This window comes from Neolamprologus multifasciatus, chromosome 18 (assembly GCF_963576455.1).
Source record: "Neolamprologus multifasciatus chromosome 18, fNeoMul1.2, whole genome shotgun sequence".
In the NCBI taxonomy this organism is placed as follows: Eukaryota; Metazoa; Chordata; class Actinopteri; order Cichliformes; family Cichlidae; genus Neolamprologus; species Neolamprologus multifasciatus.
In genome coordinates this window covers 10,848,666-10,868,109 of record NC_140456.1, presented here as the reverse complement: position 1 = coordinate 10,868,109, position 19,444 = coordinate 10,848,666, and the positions used below count along the sequence as shown (strand labels likewise).

Here is a 19,444-nt window from a genome sequence, read left to right as displayed (position 1 = left end):
AGAGTGGCAGGAAAACCATGTCTGGCATCGTGAAACTTTGGGGAACATGGCTATTCTCCATGTTCCCTGTGCAAAGGGCTGTTTAGACACGTGGATCACTGCAGATGTATTTATGAACTGTTTGATAGGGGAATTACGTGGCTGGGTGAAAAACTTGACACCAGAAATGCTGTTACTGAGCTGCCTCTCAGCCTGTTTCCTGTTCTTCCATGAAAAATCCGAATCCATGCACGTTTCCCTGACTGTGTGCTCCGTTCTGCAGCACTATCCTCTGTACAGAGTGAGTGACGCTGGCTGCACAGGACAGGACGCCGCGCCGCCTGAAGAGCGACACCTGCTGTTCAGAGAGAAGTACGACGTGCTGTCGAAGGAGGCCTCACAGAGAGTGAGTACTCTGCAGTCTCACCACACCGCCTCCGCTGTCTGTCTTTTTTTTTTTCTTTCCTTTTCTCTCAAAGCGCAGATCTGTTCTGAAGTGTTTTCATCCAATTAAAACGGTGAACAACAGCCTGCCGTCAGAAATAGTCTCGTATAGAAACAGCCGATGATGGTGATGATGATGGTGATGATGAAACTGGTGATGTAAGGGAGCAGCAACCAGCCTCTGAAGCGGTTATGGGTTTCTCTCCTCAGCTGCTGCAGTGGTTTAAGCCCCGCCTCATCCTCAGCGGACACACCCACAGCGGATGTGAGGTTCTCCATGACAACAAGTACCCAGAAATCAGCGTGCCATCCTTCAGCTGGAGGAACAGAAACAACCCCAGCTTCATCCTTGTGAGTGAAAGCAAAATCGTGAACTTTTTACAGTGTGCGAATTAAAGTCGGCATTTTTCAAACAGCAATAGATGAAAAATAATCTAAGTAATCTGTATTATAGAGAGAGATTATTAAGGTTGCCGGATGGCTGGGCTGTTTCTGTGTGGATTGCCTTTTCTCTCTGTCTAGCTGCCCAGTGCACAACCTTACTGTTATGGTTCAGTCTCAGTGGCGTACAGTAGTTGTTGGCCCCAGCAGATATACTTTGAAAGCCACTGCTGAGCATGCAAACACTGTAAGCAACTAGCTGATGAACACATCAGAGAATTTAGCAGCTGTGCCAGATGTTTCCCTCAGGAGAATCAATAGGGATTGAGCAGTTGGTTACAAACTACATCTGGCACAATATGAGGTTTTACTTCACAGTTATAGAGGTAAGAAATATACATATATCAACTATAGATCCATCCATTGTCTTCTACTTATACTATTCAGAGTTGTTGTGGGGGCTGGACCTATCCCAGCTGTCATGGGGCGAGAGGCGGGGTACACCCTGGACAGGTTGCTACGCTCATCAAATGCAGCTCTAATTCATTGCAAGTCAAAATGACCCTCAGCTCCCAACATCCAGTCTGCCACTGTTTCGAATCTAAATGGGCTGTAGGCGTGTATGTGAGCATGAATGATTGCTTTTCTCTGCATATTTGCCCAGTGCTGACCCGGTGACCTGTAAAGGGTAGTGGTGATTTGAACCCCCTTTTGACTCCATGGCTGCCTTCATGGTTTAGATTCAACAAGGTGCTGGAAAAACTCTTCAGAGGTTTCAATCCAAATTGGCACGACAGCATGACAAAGTTACTGGAGATTTGTCAGCCACGGATCCATGATCCACAACCACGTTTGCATCAATTTCACTTCCACCAAGCAAGGAGGTGAAGATTTTGAATCTTTTTTGTGAGAGTGTCCTGAGCTGACAAATGGCATATTAAACCAAACCAACACCTCAAAGTCCAGGTTTGAGTTATTGTTCCAACATATTTGAGAAAGAAATTATCCTGTTTCTTCTTTTTAAAAACTCAAAATCCCAGAAGCTACAAAATCCTGATTCCAGGTGAGAATATGTCCCTGACTATGTGCTCTGTTTAGCCTTGACGCCAGCTCCACAGGAGAGGACATGACTGATGATTAGTCCCACCTTTGCTGCTCTGGAGGCTTTTGTTTGAACTTGATTTAAGCAGAAAAACAAAGATAGCATTAAACTAACATGATTTTGTCTAATATCTGTGACAGAGAAACATTCAGTTTTTTCTCCAGAGAAAATCAACAAGAACAATGAGGACACGCAAACTCCCCGAAACCACCTTATGTCAGGCAGCAGTACTTAATAGTGAGCTAGAATCAGGTGGCCTAAATTAGATGTTTTTCTTTCATACAAACAAATAGTTTCTTAACAAAGTGTTTAATTATATAGTAAACAATCTGCTGAGGTGAGATTCTGTTGAATCTGTTGTTTCTTTGTTTACAGGCTATAAAAAAAACCCCAGATTCATTCAGATAAAAAAAAAAATAGGAAGAAAGGAACTCAAAATGAGCTCCTATTTTTGATCTTCGGAGGCCCTCTGGTGGCCGAAGAGCTCTAAGCAGCCACCTCTGCCTGTATAAACATTACTCATCACCTCTAACTCACGTTATTTCTCACTTCTCCCCTCTTTCTTCTCCCAGGCGACGGTGTCACCGAGCAGTTACACGCTGTCCAAGTGTTTCCTGCCGGAGGAGAGCACGGTGATCAGCGTTTACTGCTCGGCCGGCGCCTGCCTGCTGCTGTTGTTCCTCGCTCACTGTCTGTGGATGAAAGGCCTGCTGCAGTGCCTCAGCCTCTGCCTGCTGGGAAAACACAAGTCTCTGTGAACTACATTAGCCACAGCCCACCGGGACAGAGCCATAAGCTAGGTAATTTTGTGTAAGTTGATGTGAGGATGCTCTGTGTGGACCAAAAATAACGACAAGAGAAAAAAAAAATCTGTTTGCACAACCTTGATTTGTTTGTTTGGGTGTTTAAAGGCACTGTGAAGGACGTGATATGATTTTTAAATGTTTTTAAAGGACTCGGGAGTTAATCACTACTGGTACTGATGATGGCGATGGTGATGTTAGAGCCTGTGACGGAGGCCCAATTGTTCTTACAAATCCTCAGTTTTAACTTCCTCGGAGGCAAAGTAACCGTCACTGACTTCACCGCTGAGTGAGAAAGTACGCATGCGTGGCACGGGTAGCACAAATCAAAGGAGTAAATATGTAAATACTAACTGTCCCTGGTCCGGTTTAAGGTGGTGAAGGTGCTTTAAGTCTCTTCTCTCTGATGTTACCTGTGAGCCGATGTGAACGCACACTGATCATCTCACTCAACTCTGAACACTCTTCGTTTCTGTCGTCGATGTCAGATAGTCCATCCGGGTTCCTCATTGTTTTTATGACGCATATCAGAGAAAAAACAAAAAGATATTGTTGCTGATTTTCTGTGCCAAATGTTTGTGAAGGTTTTTTGCCAAATCGTTGGAACGTTTCTGATGAACTGTACATAATAAATAATCAGAATCTTAAAGCCTGTTTCACAGTTTTCTGGTGGACGAGGGAGGATGTTATCACACGCGACAGACGAAATCCTTAATATATAGGTACAAATATTTTATGTTTGCAGATTCGTGTGAAATAAAATATAAGAAAATCAGTTCAAAATTTGTTTTCATTTGGGGGGTTTTGCGTTTGGTTTGCTTGGTTGTTTTTTATTTTAGTCATTTTATAACTGAGAAAACAGCTTTTAGCAACAGGATAACAAAGTACCTTCATTTTTTACTTTAATAATGTGCAGGATTAATCCACTATGTTTATTTTATATTAAATTATTCACTATTTATTGATTGATTGGATTATAAAGTCTATAGAACAGACCTTAACTGTGACCCAGTTTCATCTTTTTAGCTGTGGTTAAAAAGATGGTTTTGACTCTAGAATACTTCGGTATACAGACTTGGTCAGCCTAATGACTGCTGGTGCCCGGGTCCCGTAGCTTCAAAACAAGCCTGAAATCATCATCATGATGATTTTCATTACACTTGAATGAGATCTTTGTACTACTATGCTGTGCTTTATTTCTGCCAGGCGTGGCACTGTACACTGTCCACTTTGATTTCATCTGTTGACAGGACATTGTTCTAGAAATCCTGTGGTTTGTTCAGATGCACATCTGCAAACCTCAGCCATGCTGCTAGGCTTTCTCCTGGCATCCTCTCCAAACGAGCCATACTCGAATTGTACTGTCATGAACTTTAACATTTAACTTGCTAAATGATGCCTGTAGAGTCTGAGAGTCATTGCACCGTCTGAGGTTGGGGTGAGTTTGCTGGGATGTCCACTCCTAGGAAGATTGAGAGCTGTTATATGTTTTCCACTTGTGTATAAGCTTACTGACTGATCAAATTGTTTTTAAATGGTTGTGTGACTGTGTAGGCTCTCAATCATGGATATGATAGTCCTGAGAGCTTGAAAAGAAGTCACCTGGACTTCTTTAATTTGTGAAGAAGTTTTGCCACACCTGGTATTTAACACCTTGGTGGGGTCTGCTCCTTTGTTTAAGTCATGCTGAAGGTCGTTGGCCCTATATTAATCATGTGACTCCCCCACGAGCCATGGTGTGAAAAAAGGCATGGGTAATTTCCATTACCGGGCCAAAGCTGTGAAGCCTAACTGCCCCAGCCCACCAGTCTTTTGAGCTTTGGAGTCAGCTGAGGCATTGTTGTAGTTTGTTAATTAGCATAAAAGAAGGAATGTCTGGTTTATTAGTAACTTTAAAATTTAAGTACAGAAAACTTTATATTTATATCTTCTTATCTCTTACTTACAGTTTAACTGATGTCACGGATTTAAATCAGTATTTAAACTTTCAATCATCTCTTTGTTCTTATTTCATAGTAAGTGGATTGAGTATTTTATCAGCAGTCATTTCAGTTTTATGGTAACAATACATTTTTAAAAATGTCACATGAAAACTCAGAACAAGCACAATATTGTCGTCCAATTCTATGCACTCCTAGCACACACAGCCAGCCATTATTAACTTTATTAGCTGAACCTGCCTTCTGTGAAGTTTAATCAACCAGAACTGTAAAATCAGGTAAAACTGTTTATCATGATCATCTCAAAGTTAAAAACAAAAAGATACTGAAAGTACCCAGCTTCGCTCTGCTCACAATAGTTTCGAATATTAGTAACAAAACAGCAAAAAAAACAAATAAAGTAGTAATTAAATAACCCTTACATGCCTTTAGATGCATGAAAGAAATATGAAAAATGTAGGTATTAAGAAATCCATAACAATTGGCATAAATTGATATTTAGGTTAATTTGCTTTTGTAATTATACTTAGAAACAAACGCATGAAAAATACAGAAGTAAACAGATTTTGAAACTAATAACTAATGCGAGAAAGTAAAATATTGTTAAGGCAATGTAATTGTAAAAAACTAACAGAACCACATGAAAACACAATTATGCATAACTTATAACTTATTTCTGATGCATTAATTTGCATATTTATCAATTCATTAATTATCGTCTAAGGAATTAAAATTAACATGGCCGAAATGCATCAAATATAAATTAATTTGTAAAATGTGACGAGTAATATTTCTGCTTTATTTGCTTTTGTATTACAAATAATGACCTATAGAAAAACTATTTGTGGGTGAGGAAAATGAGAAATTATATTAAAAGTAATAAATTGGGTATAAAGTCAAAATTCAATGGGAAATTAGACAAAGTGGAAAAGTGACACACGTGTAAACATTTAAAGAATCAAATTAAAACTTACTTGATGCAGCATTAAATATTGACCATCACCATTTATACCATTTTAATGTTAGAGATTTATATCGAATATAATTTAAAAAGCAATATATTAAGTATTTATTAGTTTCACATTTTATAAATGCTCGCCCAATTTTTGGTGCATTTAATGGCATATTGATTTACTTATCCAATCATTTTTTGTTTTTGTTTGTTTTGGTAGTTTCGGTCTTCCATATTAATTTTTTTTTTTTTTAAATCACCAATGAATAAAGAAAATCCGGACACAACTGGACACCAAGATGGAAATAAAGCAAAGTCCTCTAATGTGCCTCTTTATTTAAAGAAAATAAAAATGTCATTTAATCATCCTCCCAGGCCAAACAAGGTTTTTGCACCTCCAGTCAGTTCACTCTCTGTTGGGGATAGACGTGTACTGTAGCAGAAGAAAAGGCTGATGCTGTTTGTACAAGGAGAAGAGCTCGTCTTGTTGGGTGCTGCTCACACATTCATAGTGCCTGTGCCATCGGGTATGGCTCCAAAGGACCAAAGAATTACTAATATTGCACGCTCTCATTTATTCATCTCCATTCTAAACATGCTTTCCTATGTGTGTATGTATACATATTTACCGTATACATACATAGGTATGTACACCTAGGCACACACATAATTAAACATGTATAATTGTACATATATATTTATATAGACCTATAAATTTACATGTACATACATTTATAAAATTTTATACACACATACACACTTGCTCTCCAACACTCTCACACGCACTCACACAATGCATCTGTGAGTCTATGTTTGTTTTATGTACACATGCGCACAGGCACGCACATCAGTACGGATCGCTAACACACACGCGCGCGCGTACGCACACGCACTTCATATCGAAAAAACGTTGGTTCCTATTAAAACAACACCAGGTTGCAATTTGGACACTTTCAATGGAATTCAAATGTTTGTTTAAAGCTGTGAAATTCAAAAAATATATATAATAAAAGGAGGGAAAACAAAACAAAAAAAAAACAGAACGAAAAAAAAAAGGCATGGCGCTGCAACATCTGGTCTTCACTGCAGGTAAGTGGTTAATTTGCATAATGTATACAGGTTTTTAGGATTTTTCCCCTATTTTTTATTTCTTACTAAACAGCATTTCCTTTTTTTTTCTTTTTTTTTTTATAAACCAGAAAAAACTAAACTCTACAGAGAAAGTCCCCTACCTGCAGTCTTTCGCTGCCGATAGAGTTTGACATCAAGCTGTACAGCGCAGTTGAAAACATACTTACATCTGAGCTCATTTACAGGTACAGCCATAATCAAGGCACAAAGATCTACAAGTAGATTTGTTTTTCTTTCAATTAAGTTGTACAAAATAATATTACATTTTACAGTCTGTACAGGATAATTCAACCTTGCACAGTGTACAAGTTAACAAAAACCCCCCCAAAAAACCAAAACCAAAAAGAAAAAAAAACCAATACATTTTTTTTCTCTCCCGTCCCACCCACCCTCCTCCCCATCAGTATCTCTAAGCTAAAAGGATGGTTTGTGTGGAAAAAGGAGGCAGGTCCGAGTCCGTGGAGGCAACAGGGCTAAGGTGCAGAGAGCTCAGTCCCTTTTCCTTCATTAAAATCCGTCTTCAAGTCGCCGTAATTTCTGCCCCCCTCCCATCTTTAATCTCTCGCTCCACACGTCTTCTCGGCTGCTCGGTCCGCCCTGCAGCTCGGCAAGCAGGGCGACAGGATAATAAATATTGTGATGCTACATTGTGTGTATGCTTCCTCTGGAAAAAAAAAACAAAAACAAAAAAACACAGACAACAACAAAAAACAAAAGTTATTAAGGAACCTGATGCAAAGTGCATTTATCTCTTCATCCATTCGGTTCCCCCTCCGTCCAGTCGTCTTCAACGCGGGGAGAAGAAGGCGGTCAGAGAGGCTGAGGGCGGGGTGACAGGCCAAAAAAAAAAATATTACAAGAGGTGGTGAGGGGTCATGGCGGTTAAACACACACTCGTTCACATGGCATTCCTCCCTCTCTTCGTTACACACACATACTGCCTCTGCACTGAGGTCCTCCAGGTGTGTTTTATGTGTCCTCGCCCACCAGTCCAAGTCCAAAGACAAAGCCAAAAAAAAGTGGACACAAGGGGGCAAAAAATAAAATAAAAGGAGGTAGCCCAAGGCTTAGTGGAATGACAAAAATCAAGGCATTCAAAAAGGAAGGATTAAAAGAAGAAGAAGAAAAAAAAAAGAAGCGGCACACATCAACTTTGTTCCCCAGCTTTCCTTTTACATCTGTGAAATGGGGACGAAATCTCGGAGAGAGAAAACAAAAAGTAGTACAAAAAGCTAAGAAGTTAAAAAGAGGAAGAGGATTTGACACACTTCAGTAGTACTTCATAGTCCTCGACAGGAGGGGCGGTCGGGGTGGGTTTCTTCTGGGGATGTGGGGTGAAGAGTCAGGGAGGAGCAGGAGGAAAGGTTCGTCAAGGTTGCAGAATGGTGGAGAAAAAAAAAAAAAACAAAACACAGAAGGCTGACGGAGTCGGTCTCCCATCACAAGAGTTCGTACTGCCGCAGGTGCATTCTCTGGATGATGTCCCGGCAGTCGTTAAACACCCGCCGGATATTCTCTGTGTCAACGGCGCAGGTGAAGTGGGGGTAGCAGTAGTGTCTGCCGTCGCCGCTCGCAGTGCTGATCCGCTGAGGAGGACACAGACACGACACGTCACATCCTCCACGCCACGAGCACACGTTTAGCCTCCCTGATGTTCCCTCAGTTTCTCAGATCTGCTGCTCTCATTTCTTCCCTTCCCCATTATTTGATTTTTCTTTACAGCTAAAAGCTCTTACAGCGCCATCCCCACCTAAAAATCACACTACTTCCTGCCTCTGCAGCTTAAACTGTGAGTCATCTGAGCACTTCACTGTCATTTTACTCAAAATATCTGGATCACATCTGTTCTGAACACCACTGGGTTTGACTGACTTTAGTAGGCCTTTAACCATTCTTAATTTCACACATCAGTTTTCTTTTTGTTTGTAAATGTGATGATAAATAGTTTTATTTCATCTTTGAATAAAGCACACACCTTACTATATATTATTTAAATTATTCCATTCAGCTGAATCATTTAGCTTTTACTGCTTCTTTCCTTGAATATTGCTCAGCATATTTAAGATTAATGTGCTAAAGCCAATGCTATCCTAAGTTTTCTGTGCACTTTCTGTACTTTGACACATAAAGGCCTCTCAACTTCATATTTTTAGCGCCCTCTATGGGTTAGATATCACATCACAGGCATGAATAGATTGCCACAGTTTAATTCTGACTGATGTGTGTATCAGAAGCTGATGAAAACACTCTGGGGGCAGGGGGTTCCCCTGACAATTCACACTTAAAATATTATTCTACCTGACGACAAAGTGGCTCAGTAGTTATGTGCAGTTACACTGTACCGCGCTTGTTTCGTCTTCATTTTTGTAAAAAGTTTGCATCTGTAAAAAATGACATCTTTCACCAATGTGCACCAAAAAAAAGCTGTGATACAAGGAAGTCTGTAATTTGCATAATTCTTCCTAAAAGTGCACTACATTTGGAGTACGTGATTCCCGTCACACATATTCCCAGGTATCTGTCCCAGGTAACCCTACAGAATGTGTTTCACGATCAGCGGCAGGACTCGTAGCAGCAGTAGAAGCTGCTGAAATCAGCGTTGCTCATCTGCGGACAACTTGTCCCCACGAGGAGGTCGGCACCACCAGAAAAGGTTCATCGGGTTCAAAGCAACATAACAGGCCCAGCTAGGATTACAGGTACGTGTGTAAAATACTAAGTTATGAATTAACAGGACAAGTGTATTCGTGGCTGGACACTGATTGGCTTCAGCTCACTTCAGACATGCGCTGATACACTTACAAGAAACTCGTCTCGGATGAAGAACTTGGCTCTCGTCACTCTCGGGTCTTCACCGGGTTCAGGAGTTGCTAAAAAGAAAAAGAAATTTAACGTTAATACAGACCGATACGAGTAATTCAAAAGTCTGTCTCGACATAGACGAGCCAGGTGCACTGAGAAAGGAACAAACCTTCATTTGGTATGGTGTAGCGAGCATATTCAGGGAAGTAGTCTTCAATTTTGGATTTTCCAGCTAGTACTTTCTCAGCCAGCATGTCCTGCTTGTTCAGGAATAATATGACGGATATAGTGCGTAACCATCTGAAAACAAACAAACAAAAGAAAAAAACCCCATTAAAGAAACTGCACAAGCTTCAACCTTCAGTCGTGGAATTTTTGGGATTTTCAAAGAAAGCTGACACCGAGTCATTTACACACATCACGATAAAGGTGAGAGAAGCAGGTTTTATTTACTTACATTTACTACTTTTTAAGCCTTATGTGGGCCTTCTCTCTCATTGCAAAAGGAAAGTGAGCATTTTCTAACATTTCGAGTTACCAAAAAAAAAAACAATTAGGGACTCACCTGTTGTTCCAAATACTGCGGAAGAGGTCCAGAGCTTCCCGTAGCCTGTTGGTGTTATTGTCTTCCCTTATTACCATGTTGTAGCTGCTGCTGGCCACCACGAAGATGATCGCAGTGACGTCTGGAAGAAAACGAGGAGATAGATTTTGACGTCACTGGTCTTAAGGAGTATATTCAAGTCGTGTCAAATCACCTTTATTTATATGGCATTCAAAACTACGGGAGTGGACACAAAGTGCTTTCCAGTTAAGGGAAATGTATTAACATTCAAGGTTTAAAAACACACAATAGCGCAGTGAGAAGGAAAGCAAAATTTATAGTAATATGCAAACCAAAACCAGGAGAAAATTTTAAAATAGAAACAACTGACTAAAAGAGCACTTTGTGTCAAGGAAAACAAAAAACAAGACAGCTCAGATTTGACTATAAACAAGTCAAAAGACTAGGCTCTTCAATACCAATTTAAGATTTGGACTGGTCCTTGCAACTGACGGGATGCTGGAGCTAAGAGAAAATGCCTTAAGACGGGCAGGATGTAATGGGAGGAGAATGAGCTGCAGGTCGAGGATGTACAGTGTGGCTATTTGAAGGAAAACAAGGAGGAAAAGTCTCACCGTTAAAGCACTGAATCCATTTTCTCCTTTCATCTCTCTGGCCCCCAACATCAAACATGCTGTGGAAGAGACAGTAATGGGTCAGATACTCGCTGCTGCCCTCTTCTGATCAAAGAGCTCATATCACTCAGGACTGGGGGGCATCAGCTACATACTGTACGGCACTGACACACCAGTTTTGTTTCACAGATTGTCCTGATAAAGACTCAAAATAAAATTAAAAATCCTCACAAAAGACGTGTTTCTGTCTTGTATTACATGTGCTTCTGGTTTGCAAAAAGAGATCCTTGACACTTATGGAACGGCTGTGGACGCATAAATAATCCATTAATTAATAAATGTTACGAAGGGCGAAATTATTTGTAATATCTGTGTGTCCCTAGCTGGATGTTTGGGAGTCATCAAAGCTGAATAATGACAAACGCACACCCAAAGGGAAGTCATGACCCAGACCTTTTTTAACCAGTCGTTTAGGATGATATAATGTGATACAAAGGCCCGTTTCAGATGGTAGAATAAGACTGTTGTGTCTGCGACTGCGGAAATGGGTCACCTCATCTGACATCATCAAAGCTGTTACAAAACATTTACTCTAACCTTTATCGGCCGCTCTAATAACTGTAACCAACAGTAAATAACTTGCAACAGGCTCAGAAATCACACTGGTCGACCGCAGGGGAATCATTTTGCATTTTAGTCACCTCTATGACGTCCATTTCTACCTCATCTTCCAGCTGCTAAGCAGGTTGTGGGCTCAGGGTTTTGTTCAAAGGAACAAACTTATGACATTTGAGGCTCTTAACACGAGGCCAGAGTAAATATAGCAATAACACCCAAGAGGGCAGTGATCCAACAAGGAGGCACAGTCCAATGTTTTTAAAAAAAGAAAATTACTGGAAATCCGGAAAACACCTAGACGGGCTCATTTTCACAATTCTGTGAAGTTCGGAAAAGTTGCTGCATAAAAGGCAATATTAGATAAACCAATTTTAGAAGGAATACGGGGCTCGTGATTATTTTGTTCATAGGCGTGTAAATAATGGAATGAGCTGGAAACACAATGATAATACTGATCCTTCCCATAAGTACTTTATAATGACGTCTCATCAAAAACCAACAAACAACAAACGAAGAGGAATGTGGCAATGAAAACTGAGACCTTCTGGTATTTATATGCACACGTCCGGGTTTCCAGGTCTGTGTTACAAAACCAGACCAATATCCAGAGCCGGCAGAACACATTTTCAGTAGCGCCACTTTAATTCCTCTGATTACAGCTGCCATAATCTATGATAATACAGCATTGTCTACTAGTAGATTTATATTTTTTATTAATAATTCAAATCTGAAAATAATTAGTGTAAATCGTTTGTCCCTTTGTAGGCTTGGCCCAGTAGAGGGGTGTGGTTGCTGTCGACAGTCAAAGTTAAAGTTAGCTGAGCTGTGTGTGCATCAGTGTGTAACCCCCCCCCCCCCTCAAAAAAAACACAAAAAACACAAAAAACAGCTTTCCTTCACATTTAAACCAACTAATGTAAAAATACTGCTGGCAACTGCTGATCAACTTCCCAGCCTACTTTTTAACAGGCCATGGTTATGTTGAATCCTGGTGTGCTGTTCAGTTAGTTCGGTAGGATGTGGCTATAGTTACTTAGCTGATGAAACATTTCTGGAAAACTGTACTGTTTACACAACTAGTTCGGGCATGCTTCATGTTTTTCTGCCTAATATCAGACTTTTTTCTTCTTATATACAAAACATTTTGCCCCTCCCAAAAAAGTTTGGCTCTTCACCCAAAGGAAAACTTACCAGGAAAAAATAAATAAATAAAACCTTTCCTTTTTCCATTGACTCACAGATAAAATGCATTTTGTTTATCAAATAGACAAAAATCTAGAAACACAGATTTTTGGATCAGCTTTGTGCAGTCAACCGCAAAGGTCCCATTTTAACCCTGTTCCCAAGTATTTTATTTAATTTCCATGGCAAATTGGACTTCTTCTTTTTCAAAGTAGCCTTATTAACTCCTGGCTACACAAGCTGCTAACAGGGTTTACATAAGTTGGCAAACAATAAATGGGGACAAACATGTCTTCAATGTGTGTGTTTGTGTCCTTGTTAAAGTTAAGCAGAGACTTACTGAAAGTTCACTTTATCTACTTGGAACCTCGTCTCGAAAATCCCTGAAGTTAACACTCGGCAGCGTAGCAGGTCCTACACGTAGTGAACACAAAGAAACAAACATGCAGTTCAGGGAAAGGAGGGGGGGGGGGGAAGAAAGAAAAACAACAGACAAGGTTTTGCTGGTAATTTATACATTTAATACTGAGTACAATGGCAGGAGAACTGACCTGGTCTGTTGGCGTGTAGTCGCTCTGTCTTACAGAATCAATTCTGTCCAGGAAACTGCAAAGGAGGGAACAGAAGAGTAGTTAAACTTTGTTTGTCTTCCAACCATTTTGTATGTGCTGCGGAAAGAGTCATCAACATACAAAATGTAAAGTCACTAAACTGTAAAACTATAAAATAATTGACCATTGTTTTCATAAATACTCAGTCTTCACTGAACTAACCCAAAAATATAACTCCAGATCTGATCAGCTGGAAACTACAAGTGCCACATAATGCATTTGGTATATCTGTGCAGTACATTAAAATATTTACATACTACACTGAATGCTGCAGGAAACGGCTGCCATGTCTGACTCCTGTTTTAGGCCTGCTAGGCCGGTGTTAAGGCAGCTGTATGCCACAAGAGGGCAGGCCTGCTCAGTCTGGGCTATTTTGGTCTGTCTCTAGCCAGAGTGATTACATAAGGCGGTTACTGTGGAGGTTAGACAGCTTGCTGTTGCCATCTCTTCACTACTGAGAGAGCATGTGCAGCGGTAGCAGTAGCAGCTGGGCCTCTCTGCAGCACAGCAGGCAGGATGAGGACACCGAGGCTGGGGACACATGGTCACGCAGGCCCCTGGATCATCTGGATCACATCATGAAAAGACTCCAGCAAGGCCAGTCCAAGGGCCATGATACATTTAAAATACACCACGGGTATTTGAAAAGACAAGGCGCAATGTTATTAAGAATAAGTCCACGAGCCAAATGTATAGATCAGTTGTTAATATTTCAACATTTATTCTCTTTAGCACAGATTCACTGATATCTAGCTTGCTGTTGTTAACAGCTTTACTATTAAGCAACACTAAATGACAGGATAAGAAATTAACCAACTACGGGGCCCAAAGCAAAAATGCTTGCTACAATACAAATGTGCTTACTGCACAAAATTCATATGTTACTCACAAAGAAAAAAGCTATAAACTGCGCTCTCTCACACACTCTCTAAAAGACAGTTTATATGATTTAATGATTATTTACTTTCCTAAAGTAAAGTGACAACCATTTAAAAAGTTTTTTTTTCTCTTGTCTTTGTGAAAAACAAAAAACAAAAAAAGCAAAACATTGAAGATGTGAAAAATTAGCGGTCTTTGTAATTCAATTTCAATTAATTTTTATTTATGTAGCGCCAAATCAATACAACAGTCGCCTAAAGACACTTGTATGGTAACATAAAGATCCAACAATATTAGAGAGGAAAAACACCAGCAATCAGATGACGCCCTGTGAGCACACTCTTGGAGACAGTGTAAAGGAAAAACTCCCTCGTAACAGGAAGAAACCTCCGGCAGAACCAGGTTCAGGGAGGGGCAGCAAACTATAATATTTCTATTATTACTTTGGAGGACTATGGGTTAAACAATTTAAACAACTGAAAATGTCACTTTCCCAAAAAGCATATACATTATTCCATCACCTGATTGATTACTCCATCAGGAAGAGAACATCTGAATCTCCATCACCCTGCTTTAATTCAAATTAAATCCAAAGTGCTCCAGGTCACAGCCATGCCATATGGCAGACACATTTTATAGACAGAATGGTACAAAGTGTCTGTCAGAGCAGAAGGGATAAAAGTGTGTACATCTTACAAAGTTTCCTCATCTACATCTGAAGCTGGTGAGTGATTCTAGTAAGTAGGACACAGATGTGGACCAAACAGGCTCCCCCTCACATCCTTCATTTTCTACCCAAACGCTCGCCAGCTTCACATTATCACAAGACAGCCAACACGGCTGCGGTGCACAGGAAACCCAAAGCGTCAGAAGATCCGCGTTCAGGTTTAGAGTTTTTGTAGTCAGTTCATTTCCACTTCAGCCCTACAAGTAGCACACCTAACACACCCAATGAGAATTAAATAACCGAGAATGAATGCTCTATTATGAGCCATTAGATAACAGAGCTCATGTGCTCATGTGCTCCGACAACAATGTTTTCATCACACCAACTGTTTCTGCCCACAAAAAAGGAGAAGTAAGGCTATTTTTGAAAGAGCACTCCACTTTCTCACAGTAAATTCATATACATGAACAGTAAATACGCTTGCAGGATGATTACGTTTAACATATGCAGTACGGAGAAAAGGAAGGTCACATCTGAAATTAACTTTAGCAGTTCACTTGGAAACCAAAGACGCCATCATTATTTAAAAAAAAAAAAAAAAATGCTGTCCAAAATCAGCCGGTTATACATCGCATTTCATGTCCAAAATACATGTATGTAATGTAATTTATTTTTGTGCCGTTTTAATTATGCAATATTTAAGTAAGTAACAGAAGAAGTGCTCAGGACACATTACCATAGCCTGAGTTGGGATCTAAAAATTGTCCTTTTATTATTTTACTATCCTTCCTCTCCATTGGATCAACGCTCTAATCCAGCATGTAAAATTCCCACAATTCTTTAATGTCTTTGATTTACAACCTGACCTTTGAAGGTGAACGTGAATACACGTTTTAGACATTCAATTCAGCCTGAAAATCATCTTTACAGACCTGACACATACACCGGAGACATTTATGGACATGGTTTGCTATGTAACGAAACGTCACAATCCGTGTGGGATTTTGTATCTTAGACTACATCATGTATGGTTACGTGTCTCCCTGCATCTACCATCTCTTTGTCTATAATTCTATTATGTGTATAATGTTAGTGGTTTGAGTCCTGAATAAACAAAACTGGCCAGCGTTTCCCAGGAAAGGAAAAGAAAACAAGTAAACAATAAAATCCACATCATCTTGTGTTCAGTTTGAAGAGTTTGTGAAGACAAGTAAGACTAGTGCTTTTGTTTATTTTGTTATATGGTTTAGGCAGGAAGCTGAAAATAACCTAAGGTAAGAGTCTCTTTTGGTTATGATTATTTTTAGCAGCTCTTGCTGCCTTTAGCCGTCCTATTTTTATTTTCCGCTTAGCTATATTATTTCTGTAGACTTCAACTCAGTAAAAGATGATAATTTTCCCCAAACCCATTTTCAAGTGGTTGTTAATGTTTCCCTTCCCCTGGGGAGCTGGGGTCGTAGCAATGAGAATTTAATTTTAAGTTATTTCTGACGAGTATAGAGGTCAATGATGCACATAGGCAATTACAGACAAATGGGCAGCAAAACACACACACAAAAAAACCCAACCAGACTCTGTAAACAATGTGGGCTTCTGAAAATGTTTCATCAGGTAGGAAGCCAATTCAGCGTGAACATTTCATGAGATCAGGTCTCAGACTCACACTTTTCTTAGTGGTTAGTCTGCTGCATTAATTGTTTCCTCTATGAAATGTCAGAATATGTGATGGATCAAAGTCCTAGAACCTGAGATGATGTAACAAAGATTTGTGATTAAAAAAATAATAATCTCAAAATATTCAAACTAGCTGATAAAAAGTATGAAGCTGACTTGCATCAAGGTTTTTTTGCTTTATTTTTTAACTGTGATTAATGTTACAAGGTGTGAATTGTGAATTTAAAGGCTCTCGTCAATTCCTCTTCAATATTTCTTACATTTTAAGCTCCTTCAAAAGCATCATTCAAACATGCTTTATCATCTGAAACCAGAATACTCATGTTTTCCATAAGTCTGTAAGTACCTATCACTTATCATTTATTCAATATTTTAAACACTTTCACCTGTCAACTATAAATTATCCAATTCACACATTCAGAAATACTCAATTACCAAAATAACGGCAGGTTAGTGATCAAGAAAATAATCAAGTTCACTTTGAGTACAATAACAGACAAAACATGATTTTAGATAAACACTAAAAGATGTGACGGATAAATAAAAGTAAAATAAGCGCAGAGAGAGAGAAAACACGAATCTGTGGTTTAGAGCACAGCGTTTACTTTTTGTCCTGGCTCTGAAGTCATACAACATGAAGCACACCCATCATATTACACAATTAATTACATTATTTACCAATTAGCGCTTCTCTGGAGACGAGAAACACAACCAGTAAACCCCACTGCACTGCACTGTTATTTGAGACGGCGCAGTATATGTTAAAGTGTCACACACAGACACGCAAAAATACAGGCAAAGCCTTTTAAAATTCTCCAGCTTTTTTGCCCCATTGCTGCAACAATGTGAGAGTATTTTTAGTCAGCCTTCCTTGCAGAAACCCAGCTAGGTTATAATTACTGAGTGCTTTGTGACTGCCATGTGACAGAAGTACTATTGGTAGAGCACTGGAGATCCAAATATAGTCTCTGTACCAGGCAAGAGGCTAGAAAAAGAAAAAGAAAGAGAAAAAAACAAGAGTTCTGGATCCAGGAAAAAAGGCCGAAAAAGATAACATTGATCATCAAGTGGCCGACCAGATAATGCCTTATCAAAAGGTTTCAGTGCAGTTTACAGTGACTACAGCTGTTCTGGTTGAGTGCTACAAATAGACGGGTTTAAGGTCCAGAGAAATCTGTGGTTTGTGCTCCGTTTCTTCAGTTTCCTCCGAGAACTGCTCAACGCTGGCGTCGGAGATCTTTGTGTGATGTGGTTGTTTTGTCATATTTGTGGCTTTGGAGGGATAGCAGGCCGCCATTTTGCCACTTTGTTTTTAGCATGTGTACAATATATACACAGAAAACTATGCTTGGCATTTATGAATTAGTTTTATGACTTTAAAATTTGTTCACAACCATCAAACCACATTAAATGAGATGTAATTTCTCATTTGTTTTTAGCCTGGCACAGTAGCGCTCTTATAAAGAAGGCTTTTTACTGTTTCATGACAGTTTATTCTCTGTATATATATATATTTAAAGTTAAAAAGAAAAAATACCAACAATCTGCTCTCTAACAGTCCCCCTCTTATTCTTTTTGTGTTGGGCTGGTGCTGTGGGCCAGCCTGTGTGCTATGTATAAACTTTGTTGTGGGCAGAATCGTATGGATTGACAAAAGAAATATACTACACAGCAAGCTCAATATAGTCAGACCCCACCAATGAGAGGCATTGTAACAATTTTTAGCTTTCTTTACCGTTTTTGTTTACTTTCTAAAGCGAAGATGTAACAATTCCCAAAACTCGACTTAAACCACGGCACAAACAACATCGTCACACGTCCCTGCTTGAGATGAGCTTTCACAGTGCTATCTTCAGGTTAAAAAAAAAGCCCCTTTATGGCGCTAAATGGCTAAGCTGTTCATTTCACTTAGCAGTGCACCCCCTCTAGTTCTTCTGTGCCATTTGCCTAGTCTTTCCATGAAACACATACACAAGCATTATTGCACATACGCAGGCTGAGCTTCACTCAAGCACTCCGATATGTTGAGGGACAGTTAATGCAAAGTGCCCCGGGCAACATGTTGCTGCCCACTGAGCAGAAAAGGGTGCAGGGGGAAGATTTTCATGGTGGGTATGTTTCCACCAGGAGCTCAGGGTCACTGGCAACCCAGCTCCACAGCACCTTCTTCGGGTACACGTTTGCCTTGCAACAGGCACAACAAGGAAACAACCAAAATAAACCAGATATCTGGAGGAGATGACCAAAATAGAACAGATCACTTTTAAATTTGTGCTAAAATCTAATTATGTGCATGAAAAAAAAAAGCACGTGTCCAAAGCAAAACAAAATTGAAGACATCAAAAGACACAGGAATAAATACTGGGGGAAAAAAAAATCCCCTCCAACACACTGGAAACCTTCATACCGACCCACAGCAACCCAGACTCATGTGCTCATTTGATAATTGGGTTGACTTTTTACAAATAGCGGACCATCTTTAATTAGCAGTTCAGAGGATCCGATCAATAGTTTCCATATTTTGAGCGCTCGGGCCAGTATAATGGACTCTCACTTTAGTCTCCAACTGGCTGGTGACAGCGCCTGAAAACACACTGCTGGACACAACAGACCCACTGCACCGTTTCTAACTGGTAACCCTCCATTTAAATGTTTTCTGTTTGGACTGTGCATATTTTTATCTGTAATGTGCATTTAATTCTGTTTTGTATTGTATACAAGTTGTATAGATCCAAGTCCCCAAATATTTTTCTGAATAAATGTGAAAGGCAGTTTTTCTTAAGCTGGACTTAATTTAATCAAGCTTCAATACGTTTGTTGCTTAGAAAGTGGCTGAAAATAACAGTGAATTTTAAAGTTAAGTAAGAGAACACAAATTGAATTATATGCAGACTAGTTGTGGTCACCACGTACAATTTAGTCTGTTTTGAGCAACAACAACAACAAAAAAAACACATGCTTTCATACATTAAAACTAGGCAAAACTTGGCCCTTAACATGAGTAGTCAGCATCTTTTTTCCTTGCATTGATTTCCAAGAGCATTATGGGTAATTACGCCCTTTGAAAACAACAATTTGCATGCAAAGTACAAACTGTCTT

General features: G+C 39.7%; 2 protein-coding genes across 3 annotated transcripts in view; one reads left to right on the top strand and one right to left on the bottom strand.

The window, feature by feature from the left end:
* mppe1 (metallophosphoesterase 1) overlaps positions 1–7,869 on the top strand; it is a 31,432-nt gene extending 23,563 nt beyond the window's left edge. Inside the window, exons 7-9 of the mRNA XM_085140159.1 lie at positions 263–385; positions 634–774; positions 2,479–7,869. Coding sequence (XP_084996285.1) covers positions 263–385; positions 634–774; positions 2,479–2,664 — 450 coding nt within the window. The 3' untranslated portion in view covers positions 2,665–7,869. The remainder of the gene's footprint in view (positions 1–262; positions 386–633; positions 775–2,478) is intronic.
* gnal2 (guanine nucleotide binding protein (G protein), alpha activating activity polypeptide, olfactory type 2) overlaps positions 6,730–19,444 on the bottom strand; it is a 54,967-nt gene continuing 42,252 nt past the window's right edge. For both annotated transcript variants that reach the window (XM_085140157.1, XM_085140158.1), the window contains exons 6-12: positions 13,065–13,119; positions 12,854–12,927; positions 10,714–10,772; positions 10,100–10,220; positions 9,704–9,834; positions 9,535–9,602; positions 6,730–8,318 (exon numbers count right to left, since the gene is read on the bottom strand). In XM_085140157.1, coding sequence (XP_084996283.1) covers positions 8,172–8,318; positions 9,535–9,602; positions 9,704–9,834; positions 10,100–10,220; positions 10,714–10,772; positions 12,854–12,927; positions 13,065–13,119 — 655 coding nt within the window. In that variant the 3' untranslated portion in view covers positions 6,730–8,171. The remainder of the gene's footprint in view (positions 8,319–9,534; positions 9,603–9,703; positions 9,835–10,099; positions 10,221–10,713; positions 10,773–12,853; positions 12,928–13,064; positions 13,120–19,444) is intronic.